The sequence below is a fragment of the Pygocentrus nattereri genome, chromosome 29 (assembly GCF_015220715.1).
Source record: "Pygocentrus nattereri isolate fPygNat1 chromosome 29, fPygNat1.pri, whole genome shotgun sequence".
NCBI classification, from domain to species: Eukaryota; Metazoa; Chordata; class Actinopteri; order Characiformes; family Serrasalmidae; genus Pygocentrus; species Pygocentrus nattereri.
In genome coordinates this window covers 15,857,020-15,871,167 of record NC_051239.1, presented here as the reverse complement: position 1 = coordinate 15,871,167, position 14,148 = coordinate 15,857,020, and the positions used below count along the sequence as shown (strand labels likewise).

At 43.5% G+C, this 14,148-nt stretch overlaps 1 protein-coding gene and 24 non-coding genes across 25 annotated transcripts in view; 24 read left to right on the top strand and 1 right to left on the bottom strand.

Moving 5' to 3' along the window:
- LOC119262783 (ninjurin-1-like) overlaps positions 1 to 12,393 on the bottom strand; it is a 32,990-nt gene extending 20,597 nt beyond the window's left edge. Inside the window, exon 1 of the mRNA XM_037536010.1 lies at positions 12,195 to 12,393. Coding sequence (XP_037391907.1) covers positions 12,195 to 12,387 — 193 coding nt within the window. The 5' untranslated portion in view covers positions 12,388 to 12,393. The remainder of the gene's footprint in view (positions 1 to 12,194) is intronic.
- Positions 198 to 269, top strand: trnaa-cgc. Its single transcript has one exon. It is a non-coding gene; the product is annotated as a tRNA-Ala (tRNA).
- trnaa-ugc lies at positions 530 to 601 on the top strand. The gene has a single exon. It is a non-coding gene; the product is annotated as a tRNA-Ala (tRNA).
- Positions 1,228 to 1,299, top strand: trnat-cgu. Its single transcript has one exon. It is a non-coding gene; the product is annotated as a tRNA-Thr (tRNA).
- Positions 1,401 to 1,472, top strand: trnat-ugu. The gene has a single exon. It is a non-coding gene; the product is annotated as a tRNA-Thr (tRNA).
- trnaa-ugc lies at positions 1,608 to 1,679 on the top strand. The gene has a single exon. It is a non-coding gene; the product is annotated as a tRNA-Ala (tRNA).
- trnaa-cgc lies at positions 2,133 to 2,204 on the top strand. The gene has a single exon. It is a non-coding gene; the product is annotated as a tRNA-Ala (tRNA).
- trnaa-ugc lies at positions 2,465 to 2,536 on the top strand. The gene has a single exon. It is a non-coding gene; the product is annotated as a tRNA-Ala (tRNA).
- On the top strand, positions 3,163 to 3,234 carry trnat-cgu. The gene has a single exon. It is a non-coding gene; the product is annotated as a tRNA-Thr (tRNA).
- trnat-ugu lies at positions 3,336 to 3,407 on the top strand. Its single transcript has one exon. It is a non-coding gene; the product is annotated as a tRNA-Thr (tRNA).
- trnaa-ugc lies at positions 3,546 to 3,617 on the top strand. The gene has a single exon. It is a non-coding gene; the product is annotated as a tRNA-Ala (tRNA).
- On the top strand, positions 4,106 to 4,177 carry trnaa-cgc. The gene has a single exon. It is a non-coding gene; the product is annotated as a tRNA-Ala (tRNA).
- On the top strand, positions 4,439 to 4,510 carry trnaa-ugc. Its single transcript has one exon. It is a non-coding gene; the product is annotated as a tRNA-Ala (tRNA).
- trnat-cgu lies at positions 5,137 to 5,208 on the top strand. The gene has a single exon. It is a non-coding gene; the product is annotated as a tRNA-Thr (tRNA).
- Positions 5,310 to 5,381, top strand: trnat-ugu. Its single transcript has one exon. It is a non-coding gene; the product is annotated as a tRNA-Thr (tRNA).
- Positions 5,521 to 5,592, top strand: trnaa-ugc. Its single transcript has one exon. It is a non-coding gene; the product is annotated as a tRNA-Ala (tRNA).
- trnaa-cgc lies at positions 6,069 to 6,140 on the top strand. Its single transcript has one exon. It is a non-coding gene; the product is annotated as a tRNA-Ala (tRNA).
- Positions 6,402 to 6,473, top strand: trnaa-ugc. Its single transcript has one exon. It is a non-coding gene; the product is annotated as a tRNA-Ala (tRNA).
- trnat-cgu lies at positions 7,103 to 7,175 on the top strand. Its single transcript has one exon. It is a non-coding gene; the product is annotated as a tRNA-Thr (tRNA).
- On the top strand, positions 7,277 to 7,348 carry trnat-ugu. Its single transcript has one exon. It is a non-coding gene; the product is annotated as a tRNA-Thr (tRNA).
- Positions 7,485 to 7,556, top strand: trnaa-ugc. Its single transcript has one exon. It is a non-coding gene; the product is annotated as a tRNA-Ala (tRNA).
- On the top strand, positions 8,033 to 8,104 carry trnaa-cgc. Its single transcript has one exon. It is a non-coding gene; the product is annotated as a tRNA-Ala (tRNA).
- Positions 8,366 to 8,437, top strand: trnaa-ugc. Its single transcript has one exon. It is a non-coding gene; the product is annotated as a tRNA-Ala (tRNA).
- Positions 9,064 to 9,135, top strand: trnat-cgu. Its single transcript has one exon. It is a non-coding gene; the product is annotated as a tRNA-Thr (tRNA).
- On the top strand, positions 9,237 to 9,308 carry trnat-ugu. Its single transcript has one exon. It is a non-coding gene; the product is annotated as a tRNA-Thr (tRNA).
- Positions 12,394 to 14,148: the final 1,755 nt, after the last annotated feature.

Sequence of the window (14,148 nt, the reverse complement as noted above, 5' to 3'; positions counted from 1 at the left end):
TTTGGCTGTAGGTTTTTACTTTACACAAGTGAGATAGATAGATAGATAGATAGATAGATAGATAGCAAAAATCGTTGTTTAAACCGTCCCCCTTCTGTAGCTTTTGCTTGAGTTCCATGACCATAAACCGTGTTCTCTGTCATGACCATTCTTTTGCAGCATTGTCTGTCCACGTTATTGCCTGGCTCTCATGAGAAGGGGATGTAGCTCAGTGGTAGAGCGCATGCTTCGCATGTATGAGGTCCTGGGTTCAATCCCCAGCATCTCCAACGAGACACGCTTATGGTTTGCAAAACCGCATTTAAAGCATGGCAGCAGTTGTAAGGATGGTTATAGTGAGCTTTGCTGCAGCGTGCCTGTTCTACTTTAAAACAACATAGATCACACGGAGATTTACTCGATCAGACCTATTCATGCCTTTGAGAGGCTGCTGGACGTGAACTATACCAAATTAGACTGGAGTACCCTATTTTTGTGCCACAATGTTTCTCCATGGCAGGCTTCACTTTGCATCTGGCTATCTCAAGGTGGGGATGTAGCTCAGTGGTAGAGCGCATGCTTTGCATGTATGAGGTCCAGGGTTCAGTCCCCTGCATCTCCATACTCTTGGATTCCATACTGAAGCTTCACGAACATGTATTTTAAATCAACCCGTTTAAATATAAGTAGATAGATACTATATGCACCATACAGCCGAGTAGCAGTGGGGAGAAAGATCTAGCAAGATGCACCTTAACACAGTGCGCTTGTAACAGTCTGCCACTGAATATGCTTCTCTGTTATTGCAGTGTAGCATGCAGTGGGTGTGATGTATTGCCCAAGATGGCTAACAGCTTGTTTAACACCTGAATCCACTTGCTCTCAGTTTTCAAACTGCTGATCACTGATCTCCTGCTTTGTTGAAATGAAAACCTGCAGCCATACTGGCCTTTTGTGGATAAGATTGGACAATCCTGCTGTAAGCTCAATCTTAATAACTGTCTGCTCAAAGTGTACCTGGACCATGACAAAAACTTTAAGCTTAGAACAATTGTGACACATGTCTTGAGGGAGCCCAAGCTGGATGTGCAAATGTTACATGTGTTGTCATGAATCAGGTAGGCCCATTCTTGAAATACGGCTCAATATGCTATTTAACAAGGGTTTCTTATGGTGACTAGGCCATTGCACATGTGACTTCTTAAGCAGAATCCTCATTGCTTACAAGACCGCTGGAAAGGCATCATTGGCATGGTGGCCAAGTGGTAAGGCGTCGGTCTCGTAAACCGAAGATCACGGGTTCAACCCCCGTCCGTGCCTTTTTTGGCCCATAAGCCTTTTCAGGCTTGTGCGCTTTGCTGCCAGTGGCTCACAGGCAAGTTTGCCCCATGGTGCGTGCCCCATCAAAAGCGACCCATGGAGGCGCGATGGCCAAGTGGCAAGGCGTCGGTCTTGTAAACCGAAGATCACGGGTTCGAGCCCCGTTCGTGCCTTTTTCGGGGCCACTGGAAGAAAAAAAAAACATGAAAAAGCACCGTAGGAGTATCCACGCTCGTTGAGTGATTTTTCCCCAATGCAAGCTTTGCTTTGTTTCTGCCTTGTAGGTCATGCTACATGCATTTGCTGGAGGGGATGTAGCTCAGTGGTAGAGCGCATGCTTTGCATGTATGAGGTCCAGGGTTCAATCCCCTGCATCTCCATACTCTTGGATTCCATACTGAAGCTTCACGAGCAAGTGTTCTTAATCAACCTGTTTAAATATAAGTAGCCCAAATGACAATCCTAAGTCTGGCAGCCCATAAACATCCTTCGAAAGAGACACATTATTCGTTTACTCAGCTCACAAGTCCATGTTGTAGGAAAATTGGGTGTCATGACCGTACACATGGGGTGTCCGCTCTTGTGTGCTAAGGGCTTGTTTGGCTGTAGGTTTTTACTTTACACAAGTGAGATAGATAGATAGATAGATAGATAGATAGATAGATAGATAGATAGATAGATAGATAGATAGATAGATAGATAGCAAAAATCGTTGTTTAAACCGTCCCCCTTCTGTAGCTTTTGCTTGAGTTCCATGACCATAAACCGTGTTCTGTCATGACCATTCTTTTGCAGCATTGTCTGTCCACGTTATTGCCTGGCTGTCATGAGAAGGGGATGTAGCTCAGTGGTAGAGCGCATGCTTCGCATGTATGAGGTCCTGGGTTCAATCCCCAGCATCTCCAACGAGACACGCTTATGGTTTGCAAAACCGCATTTAAAGCATGGCAGCAGTTGTAAGGATGGTTATAGTGAGCTTTGCTGCAGCGTGCCTGTTCTACTTTAAAACAACATAGATCACACGGAGATTTACTCGATCAGACCTATTCATGCCTTTGAGAGGCTGCTGGACGTGAACTATACCAAATTAGACTGGAGTACCCTATTTTTGTGCCACAATGTTTCTCCATGGCAGGCTTCACTTTGCATCTGGCTATCTCAAGGTGGGGATGTAGCTCAGTGGTAGAGCGCATGCTTTGCATGTATGAGGTCCAGGGTTCAATCCCCTGCATCTCCATACTCTTGGATTCCATACTGAAGCTTCACGAACATGTATTTTAAATCAACCCGTTTAAATATAAGTAGATAGATACTATATGCACCATACAGCCGAGTAGCAGTGGGGAGAAAGATCTAGCAAGATGCACCTTAACACAGTGCGCTTGTAACAGTCTGCCACTGAATATGTTTCTCTGTTATTGCAGTGTAGCATGCAGTGGGTGTGATGTATTGCCCAAGATGGCTAACAGCTTGTTTAACACCTGAATCCACTTGCTCTCAGTTTTCAAACTGCTGATCACTGATCTCCTGCTTTGTTGAAATGAAAACCTGCAGCCATACTGGCCTTTTGTGGATAAGATTGGACAATCCTGCTGTAAGCTCAATCTTAATAACTGTCTGCTCAAAGTGTACCTGGACCATGACAAAAACTTTAAGCTTAGAACAATTGTGACACATGTCTTGAGGGAGCCCAAGCTGGATGTGCAAATGTTACATGTGTTGTCATGAATCAGGTAGGCCCATTCTTGAAATACGGCTCAATATGCTATTTAACAAGGGTTTCTTATGGTGACTAGGCCATTGCACATGTGACTTCTTAAGCAGAATCCTCATTGCTTACAAGACCGCTGGAAAGGCATCATTGGCATGGTGGCCAAGTGGTAAGGCGTCGGTCTCGTAAACCGAAGATCACGGGTTCAACCCCCGTCCGTGCCTTTTTTGGCCCATAAGCCTTTTCAGGCTTGTGCGCTTTGCTGCCAGTGGCTCACAGGCAAGTTTGCCCCATGGTGCGTGCCCCATCAAAAGCGACCCATGGAGGCGCGATGGCCAAGTGGCAAGGCGTCGGTCTTGTAAACCGAAGATCACGGGTTCGAGCCCCGTTCGTGCCTTTTTCGGGGCCACTGGAAGAAAAAAAAAAAAACATGAAAAAGCACCGTAGGAGTATCCACGCTCGTTGAGTGATTTTTCCCCAATGCAAGCTTTGCTTTGTTTCTGCCTTGTAGGTCATGCTACGTGCATTTGCTGGAGGGGATGTAGCTCAGTGGTAGAGCGCATGCTTTGCATGTATGAGGTCCAGGGTTCAATCCCCTGCATCTCCATACTCTTGGATTCCATACTGAAGCTTCACGAGCAAGTGTTCTTAATCAACCTGTTTAAATATAAGTAGCCCACCCTGGCAGCGGTGGCAAATGACAATCCTAAGTCTGGCAGCCCATAAACATCCTTCGAAAGAGACACATTATTCGTTTACTCAGCTCACAGGTCCATGTTGTAGGAAAATTGGGTGTCATGACCGTACACATGGGGTGTCCGCTCTTGTGTGCTAAGGGCTTGTTTGGCTGTAGGTTTTTACTTTACACAAGTGAGATAGATAGATAGATAGATAGATAGATAGATAGATAGATAGATAGATAGATAGATAGATAGATAGATAGATAGATAGATAGATAGATAGCAAAAATCGTTGTTTAAACCGTCCCCCTTCTGTAGCTTTTGCTTGAGTTCCATGACCATAAACCGTGTTCTCTGTCATGACCATTCTTTTGCAGCATTGTCTGTCCACGTTATTGCCTGGCTGTCATGAGAAGGGGATGTAGCTCAGTGGTAGAGCGCATGCTTCGCATGTATGAGGTCCTGGGTTCAATCCCCAGCATCTCCAACGAGACACGCTTATGGTTTGCAAAACCGCATTTAAAGCATGGCAGCAGTTGTAAGGATGGTTATAGTGAGCTTTGCTGCAGCGTGCCTGTTCTACTTTAAAACAACATAGATCACATGGAGATTTACTCGATCAGACCTATTCATGCCTTTGAGAGGCTGCTGGACGTGAACTATACCAAATTAGACTGGAGTACCCTATTTTTTGTGCCACAATGTTTCTCCATGGCAGGCTTCACTTTGCATCTGGCTATCTCAAGGTGGGGATGTAGCTCAGTGGTAGAGCGCATGCTTTGCATGTATGAGGTCCAGGGTTCAATCCCCTGCATCTCCATACTCTTGGATTCCATACTGAAGCTTCACGAACATGTATTTTAAATCAACCCGTTTAAATATAAGTAGATAGATACTATATGCACCATACAGCCGAGTAGCAGTGGGGAGAAAGATCTAGCAAGATGCACCTTAACACAGTGCGCTTGTAACAGTCTGCCACTGAATATGTTTCTCTGTTATTGCAGTGTAGCATGCAGTGGGTGTGATGTATTGCCCAAGATGGCTAACAGCTTGTTTAACACCTGAATCCACTTGCTCTCAGTTTTCAAACTGCTGATCACTGATCTCCTGCTTTGTTGAAATGAAAACCTGCAGCCATACTGGCCTTTTGTGGATAAGATTGGACAATCCTGCTGTAAGCTCAATCTTAATAACTGTCTGCTCAAAGTGTACCTGGACCATGACAAAAACTTTAAGCTTAGAACAATTGTGACACATGTCTTGAGGGAGCCCAAGCTGGATGTGCAAATGTTACATGTGTTGTCATGAATCAGGTAGGCCCATTCTTGAAATACGGCTCAATATGCTATTTAACAAGGGTTTCTTATGGTGACTAGGCCATTGCACATGTGACTTCTTAAGCAGAATCCTCATTGCTTACAAGACCGCTGGAAAGGCATCATTGGCATGGTGGCCAAGTGGTAAGGCGTCGGTCTCGTAAACCGAAGATCACGGGTTCAACCCCCGTCCGTGCCTTTTTTGGCCCATAAGCCTTTTCAGGCTTGTGCGCTTTGCTGCCAGTGGCTCACAGGCAAGTTTGCCCCATGGTGCGTGCCCCATCAAAAGCGACCCATGGAGGCGCGATGGCCAAGTGGCAAGGCGTCGGTCTTGTAAACCGAAGATCACGGGTTCGAGCCCCGTTCGTGCCTTTTTCGGGGCCACTGGAAGAAAAAAAAAAAAAACATGAAAAAGCACCGTAGGAGTATCCACGCTCGTTGAGTGATTTTTCCCCAATGCAAGCTTTGCTTTGTTTCTGCCTTGTAGGTCATGCTACGTGCATTTGCTGGAGGGGATGTAGCTCAGTGGTAGAGCGCATGCTTTGCATGTATGAGGTCCAGGGTTCAATCCCCTGCATCTCCATACTCTTGGATTCCATACTGAAGCTTCACGAGCAAGTGTTCTTAATCAACCTGTTTAAATATAAGTAGCCCACCCTGGCAGCGGTGGCAAATGACAATCCTAAGTCTGGCAGCCCATAAACATCCTTCGAAAGAGACACATTATTCGTTTACTCAGCTCACAGGTCCATGTTGTAGGAAAATTGGGTGTCATGACCGTACACATGGGGTGTCCGCTCTTGTGTGCTAAGGGCTTGTTTGGCTGTAGGTTTTTACTTTACACAAGTGAGATAGATAGATAGATAGATAGATAGATAGATAGATAGATAGATAGATAGATAGATAGATAGATAGATAGATACATAGCAAAAATCGTTGTTTAAACCGTCCCCCTTCTGTAGCTTTTGCTTGAGTTCCATGACCATAAACCGTGTTCTCTGTCATGACCATTCTTTTGCAGCATTGTCTGTCCACGTTATTGCCTGGCTGTCATGAGAAGGGGATGTAGCTCAGTGGTAGAGCGCATGCTTCGCATGTATGAGGTCCTGGGTTCAATCACCAGCATCTCCAACGAGACACGCTTATGGTTTGCAAAACCGCATTTAAAGCATGGCAGCAGTTGTAAGGATGGTTATAGTGAGCTTTGCTGCAGCGTGCCTGTTCTACTTTAAAACAACATAGATCACATGGAGATTTACTCGATCAGACCTATTCATGCCTTTGAGAGGCTGCTGGACGTGAACTATACCAAATTAGACTGGAGTACCCTATTTTTTGTGCCACAATGTTTCTCCATGGCAGGCTTCACTTTGCATCTGGCTATCTCAAGGTGGGGATGTAGCTCAGTGGTAGAGCGCATGCTTTGCATGTATGAGGTCCAGGGTTCAATCCCCTGCATCTCCATACTCTTGGATTCCATACTGAAGCTTCACTGAACATGTATTTTAAATCAACCCGTTTAAATATAAGTAGATAGATACTATATGCACCATACAGCCGAGTAGCAAGTGGGGAGACAGATCTAGCAAGATAGCACCTTAACACAGTGCGCTTGTAACAGTCTGCCACTGAATATGCTTCTCTGTTATTGCAGTGTAGCATGCAGTGGGTGTGATGTATTGCCCAAGATGGCTAACAGCTTGTTTAACACCTGAATCCACTTGCTCTCAGTTTTCAAACTGCTGATCACTGATCTCCTGCTTTGTTGAAATGAAAACCTGCAGCCATACTGGCCTTTTGTGGATAAGATTGGACAATCCTGCTGTAAGCTCAATCTTAATAACTGTCTGCTCAAAGTGTACCTGGACCATGACAAAAACTTTAAGCTTAGAACAATTGTGACACATGTCTTGAGGGAGCCCAAGCTGGATGTGCAAATGTTACATGTGTTGTCATGAATCAGGTAGGCCCATTCTTGAAATACGGCTCAATATGCTATTTAACAAGGGTTTCTTATGGTGACTAGGCCATTGCACATGTGACTTCTTAAGCAGAATCCTCATTGCTTACAAGACCGCTGGAAAGGCATCATTGGCATGGTGGCCAAGTGGTAAGGCGTCGGTCTCGTAAACCGAAGATCACTGGGTTCAACCCCCGTCCGTGCCTTTTTTGGCCCATAAGCCTTTTCAGGCTTGTGCGCTTTGCTGCCAGTGGCTCACAGGCAAGTTTGCCCCATGGTGCGTGCCCCATCAAAAGCGACCCATGGAGGCGCGATGGCCAAGTGGCAAGGCGTCGGTCTTGTAAACCGAAGATCACGGGTTCGAGCCCCGTTCGTGCCTTTTTCGGGGCCACTGGAAGAAAAAAAAAAACATGAAAAAGCACCGTAGGAGTATCCACGCTCGTTGAGTGATTTTTCCCCAATGCAAGCTTTGCTTTGTTTCTGCCTTGTAGGTCATGCTACGTGCATTTGCTGGAGGGGATGTAGCTCAGTGGTAGAGCGCATGCTTTGCATGTATGAGGTCCAGGGTTCAATCCCCTGCATCTCCATACTCTTGGATTCCATACTGAAGCTTCACGAGCAAGTGTTCTTAATCAACCTGTTTAAATATAAGTAGCCCACCCTGGCAGCGGTGGCAAATGACAATCCTAAGTCTGGCAGCCCATAAACATCCTTCGAAAGAGACACATTATTTGTTTACTCAGCTCACAGGTCCATGTTGTAGGAAAATTGGGTGTCATGACCGTACACATGGGGTGTCCGCTCTTGTGTGCTAAGGGCTTGTTTGGCTGTAGGTTTTTACTTTACACAAGTGAGATAGATAGATAGATAGATAGATAGATAGATAGATAGATAGATAGATAGATAGATAGATAGATAGATAGATACATAGCAAAAATCGTTGTTTAAACCGTCCCCCTTCTGTAGCTTTTGCTTGAGTTCCATGACCATAAACCGTGTTCTCTGTCATGACCATTCTTTTGCAGCATTGTCTGTCCACGTTATTGCCTGGCTGTCATGAGAAGGGGATGTAGCTCAGTGGTAGAGCGCATGCTTCGCATGTATGAGGTCCTGGGTTTAATCACCAGCATCTCCAACGAGACACGCTTATGGTTTGCAAAACCGCATTTAAAGCATGGCAGCAGTTGTAAGGATGGTTATAGTGAGCTTTGCTGCAGCGTGCTTGTTCTACTTTAAAACAACATAGATCACATGGAGATTTACTCGATCAGACCTATTCATGCCTTTGAAAGGCTGCTGGACGTGAACTATACCAAATTAGACTGGAGTACCCTATTTTTTGTGCCACAATGTTTCTCCATGGCAGGCTTCACTTTGCATCTGGCTATCTCAAGGTGGGGATGTAGCTCAGTGGTAGAGCGCATGCTTTGCATGTATGAGGTCCAGGGTTCAATCCTTTGCATCTCCATACTCTTGGATTCCATACTGAAGCTTCATGAACATGTATTTTAAATCAACCCGTTTAAATATAAGTAGATAGATAATATATGCACCATAGAGCCGAGTAGCAATGGGGAGACATATCTAGCAAGATACACCTTAACACAGTGCGCTTGTAACAGTCTGCCACTGAATATGCTTCTCTGTTATTGCAGTGTAGCATGCAGTGGGTGTGATGTATTCCCCAAGATGGCTAACAGCTTGTTTAACACCTGAATCCACTTGCTCTCAGTTTTCAAACTGCTGATCACTGATCTCCTGCTTTGTTGAAATGAAAACCTGCAGCCATACTGGCCTTTTGTGGATAAGATTGGACAATCCTGCTGTAAGCTCAATCTTAATAACTGTCTGCTCAAAGTGTACCTGGACCATGACAAAAACTTTAAGCTTAGAACAATTGTGACACATGTCTTGAGGGAGCCCAAGCTGGATGTGCAAATGTTACATGTGTTGTCATGAATCAGGTAGGCCCATTCTTGAAATACGGCTCAATATGCTTTTTAACAAGGGTTTCTTATGGTGACTAGGCCATTGCACATGTGACTTCTTAAGCAGAATCCTCATTGCTTACAAGACCTCTGGAAAGGCATCATTGGCATGGTGGCCAAGTGGCAAGGCGTCGGTCTCGTAAACCGAAGATCACGGGTTCAGCCCCCGTCCGTGCCTTTTTTGGCCCATAAGCCTTTTCAGACTTGTGCGTTTTGCTGCCAGTGGCTCACAGGAAGGTTTGCCCCATGGTATGTACCCCATCAAACATGGCTGTCTGAGGCACGATGGCCAAGTGGCAAGGCGTCGGTCTTGTAAACCGAAGATCATGGGATCGAGCCCCGTTTGTGCCTTTTTGGGGCCACCCGAAGGGAAGAAAAAACACGAACCAGCCCCGTGGGAGTATCCAAGATTGTTGACTGATCCTTCCCCAATGCAAGCTTTGCCTCATTTCTGCCTTGTACTTCATGCTGTGTGCGTCATTTTGAGGGGTTGTAGAGCACATGTGTTGCGTGTATGAGGCCCAGGGTTCAATCCCCTGCATCTCCATGCACTTTTCTTCCACGTTGAAGCTTCACAGGGCCCTTTTAATTGGACTGCTTTACAAATGGCTGGTCCACTTATGCTGCACTTGCAACACATTTTCAAAGAAGTCCCATCAGAGCAGACAGTGAAAGCATTTGTGGGGCTCATGTGTCCGTGTCGCTTTGTGCAAACTGCAGCCCTCCTTCCTGCAATCTAGCTAATGCAACACCAGGGGCTTGCAACAGGGCTCTATCCCAGAGCAATTGTAGTGAAGTTCCCGTTTACAATTCCAGCAATTAAGATATCCTGCTGTGCTTTTCTGACATGACAAGTTACTGGTCTCCATGCAAGCTTTGAATTAGTTTCATTTACTTTGTATGAACAACAGTCAACAAGCCCATTTGTTTACACTTCTGGAGTGGGAAGATGCCTTGATTGAAGCACAAATAAGGCGAGCCTGGCCCTGAAATGTGACTCATTATACTTTGGTATGAGCATCTTTTGTAGACATGTTCAAATTTCCAGGAAAGGAGGTCCCCTCCTGTGCTGTCTGACCTGAGACATTATTTCACTAAAAATGATTTCATGTGGATTCTGTGTCCTTTCTGTAATGAGAAGTTACTAACCTCCATTTAAGCTTTGAATATGTTTTTCTTTCCACTTCTGCTCTGTCCTATATATGCTCAGATTGAATTGGTTAAGTTGTGTTAGTTATGAAATCTCACTCAGTGTGCTTTTTTTTCATGTCCTCTCAAGTCGTTTAGCATAATGCCACAGTTCACTAGAAGGTGAAGTTATGAGAAACCATGGTAATGCTGGCAAACTCTTTAAAAAAGTAATTTCTCTGATCACTGTCAATTATACAGGCTTGCTTTATTTTGATGGTCGTGGATGAAAGGTGAATTCAACGAATTAAAAAATAATTTGTGTTGTTGAAGTTCACCTGTTTAACCACTAGAGGTTTGTGTATCTCCAAGTTTGACTCATGCACTTTTGATGTGATAAGGGAGGTTTCAGAAGACAACATAGGTGAATATACTGATTTGGCTTCTATAAATGATACAGTGAGCATGGTCTCAGAATCAGACCTATACAATCCAAATGTTTAAGTTCTCTAAAACTTAATCATCCAGGAATGGCTCAAATTGATTCACAAAGGTCTCTTTGAGCGTTATTTTTGAAAACAATTTTCATAATGAACTGCAGTAGTCAGCTACTTAGACACTCCCAGATTATATTCCATTATCCCCACGGAGCATGTTTACCTTTAAGCATACAGAGTGAAACCCAAGCCCTGTCATTTTCAGAAATTCCTACTTACAATTTTGGAGGTTGTGGGTACGCCATGACTTGTGTTCAGATGGCTCTGGTTGAAAACAAGGTGGGCACATCGACAACAATCCTTATTTTGTTTTGTTAATGAATGAGTAATGTTTTTTGTGAACAAGATATGCCTGCTTCATATATGATATGAATATATGGTTTGTTTTACCCACTAAAGCAGTCTTTCAGCAAATAGATTCACAACCATAGATATGGGTGACTAGTTACTTAATATTTTTCATTTAAAACACCATATCCATGTGGCATGAGCAATGCAGCACATCTTGCTTTTTGTTTTTGTTTGCTCCTGTTAACAGGTCAAAAATTCAGAGATTTCAGAGACTAAAGCACTAAAGCACAAGGTATTTGCCTAATAAGTGGGGAGAGGCTCATGCCACGCCACAATATATAATGAAATATTCCATAACAATGAATTAAAATGAAAAAGAAATCTGAACAAATCTTTCAAACCACAAATTCTGTCATTCATTTCTATTATCAAATGAAATGCTAGTTAAAAATTCTGTGCTGCAAACAGATTCTCTGGTTGGTCCACCAGGCTTTTGCTGAGTCAGAAGTCAGAATGCTATCGAGGGTGAACAAATGTATTATGGTCTTTTACAAACTAAAAAGGGAAACATGTGCATGTGGAAAACAGCAGTGTTTCTGGCTGTTGTAGCAACCCTGCATGCTTAAAATCCCTAGTATTACATGCAATTACACCAGTTTTCAGAGTGTTCTGTGTAGTTTCACTACGCTGGCTTTCCTCAAACTTTGTGATAGGATTGGGAAGGCACTGCCCCCCCATCAACACCCCCAAACCCCCTCCCTCCAGATTGGCAAAGGGGTCTAACAATCCACTGACCCCCAAAATTGGTGCCTATGAACAACTAACCATTATTTGAACAGATTTAACACCTTCTGTCCCACCTGCTGTGGTTTGAAACCAAAGTTCTAATAGGAAAGTCTATCCACTCGATGGCCATCATCAGGGAATTCTTTCCAGACAAGACCTGACTCCTTTTTTTTTATTGTTGAGAAACCTATAAACATCAAACTAAAACTTAAATTAATGTTTTAAAACCATATTTGGCATCACTGACAAAATCTGACAAAACAGCATATATAGTTTGTACATGTAGTTTGTTATTTTGACTTACAACTCTCAAAAGAGTCAAAATTTGACCCTAAAAATCTCTTTTTGGATCCACATAGTGCATTAGAAACATTCTTTTTCATTCAGAAATGTTCTCCATGTGACGGGCACATAGATTTTGACGTGTATAATCAGCATATTATCCCTTTAAGTATTCGCAAAACATTTTCCCCATGATATGACTGTCTCAAAAACAAAGTCCTAGTAAATCTCTGTGTGTCCTAGTAAATCTTACCTATAAAGATGAGCAACACACCCACCACTATTTGCAGACATAGTGACAGGCTGATGAGAGTAATAAGGGGAGTGTAGAAGGTGAACTGTGGGCCCTGCTCCAGCACTGCCTTTAGCTGAGAGGCATTAGCCATTAACAATGCTACGTCGAGCATGCTCTCTGCTGCACTCTTCTTGTTGGCATAGTGGTTCATATTCAGAGAGGAGGGGGGCACATGCTGATCATGGAAGGCCTGAAGAGAGGGAAAGAGGTGAGGAGGGGTGGAAGTGAAAAGATTTGATATATTCGTAGATAGGGTCATCTCTTTCCACACAAGCAAATAAATAATACAATGGTAGGATGAATAGTTTTGTTGCCTATGCTTGAGAAAGTTATAGTACTCTTCAGTACTATAATCAGTACTATAAATGGACATTTACAGTAATGCATAATTTAATTGCTATTGATTTCCTTTTATCTACAGTCCCAGAGGTTCATTTGTGTGTGTGTGTGTGTGTGTGTGTGTGTGTGTGTGTGTGTGTGTGTGTGTGTGTGTTTGTGGAAAGACATTGTGTGATTCCTCATTTTTTACTTGATATTGACTGGCCATAAGTACATATATCTAAGTAGTGAAGTGATTTGGAGGCTATGTGTGAGTGTGTGAGTATAAGAGATAGAGAGTGCTGACTCTTACACTATTATCTGACTAGGATCACATTCTTAAGCTCATGTGGGTCATTAACAGCTGCAGTAACAAGGCTTTTTAAGCAAACTAATTATGTTCATTTTTATTTTATGCAAAACCATCCTGAGAGACTCAGTAAAATAAAAAATCAGAAAAATAAGCTTAACTTTTTGTTCACCAATCCAAAAGATTAGATTTGGCAAATTTTGGCTCCAAACACGTTATGAACAACAGGTCAATTTATACATTTGATTTTGGCTCATCTGTATTATAATTTTATGATGTGCAGTATGTGGGCCAGGTAAGTGCACTTGTGCTGTATTTGAGTGCTGTTGCTACACCTGTCCCAAAATGTCATGGCATATTAGTGCATGACTCATAACATTAAATAGCCTATTTGCCTCCTCTTTTTCAATGTAGCACTTTATTTGCATCATGCTATTTTAATGAGCATCAGATTTTTATTTAAGAATTTAAAATACCAACTTGTTAAAAAGAGCAAATAATACTATTTATATTGTTACTTTGGCTAATAGAAAGTTGCAAAGAACCCCAGCCCACCAATTTTAGGATGATCAGAGACTGGTCCTCTGGAGCACTCCTGGGCTTGAGAAGAGCTTTCACACTTGACCAAACACATCAAACGTACAGAGCAAGCAGTCCTGGGTCCAGGAAAAAACTCTTTTGTAAAAATCCCATAAGGGTGTCCTCACACTAGACAATCTGTTCTGTGCTTGAGCACAAATGACGCCTAAAGTCCAGTAGCGTGATTGCTCTGTATCGTGCCATGGAATTGGTTATATGTACGCACAGTGCTGACTCAATTCCTGGTAAAATCTCAGCCAGCTACAACACTTCCGCAATTCGTACCGTTGCTGTGTTTTTAGTTAAGTGGCAATAATGTCTCAGGAAAATAAGTTTTAAGTTTCAACGAACCGACCACGCCACAGCTCAACGTTGTGTGCTTAGTTTTCATACGTTTCCCTCCGATGCAGAAACCAGGAAAATGGATTGTCACTATGTGGAGGAAGAACCTCACCTTCAGTTCCCATACCTGCGTTTATAGCTGGGAATTTAAAAACCAGAGCAGGTTCGTGGGCCTGTCCCCAAGACAGCGACTGTAACAAAAGAAGTGGTTCCGTCATTGTTTGAGTGGAACAATTTCTCTGGTCCACATTAAAGAGCAGGGGCTTGGGAGAGGAGAAAGCTAACGGCAGAGGATGACACACGGGGCGAGGAGGCTGATAGAACCCAGGCCATTGCACACCTCAGGCTGCATGTCAAGCACCT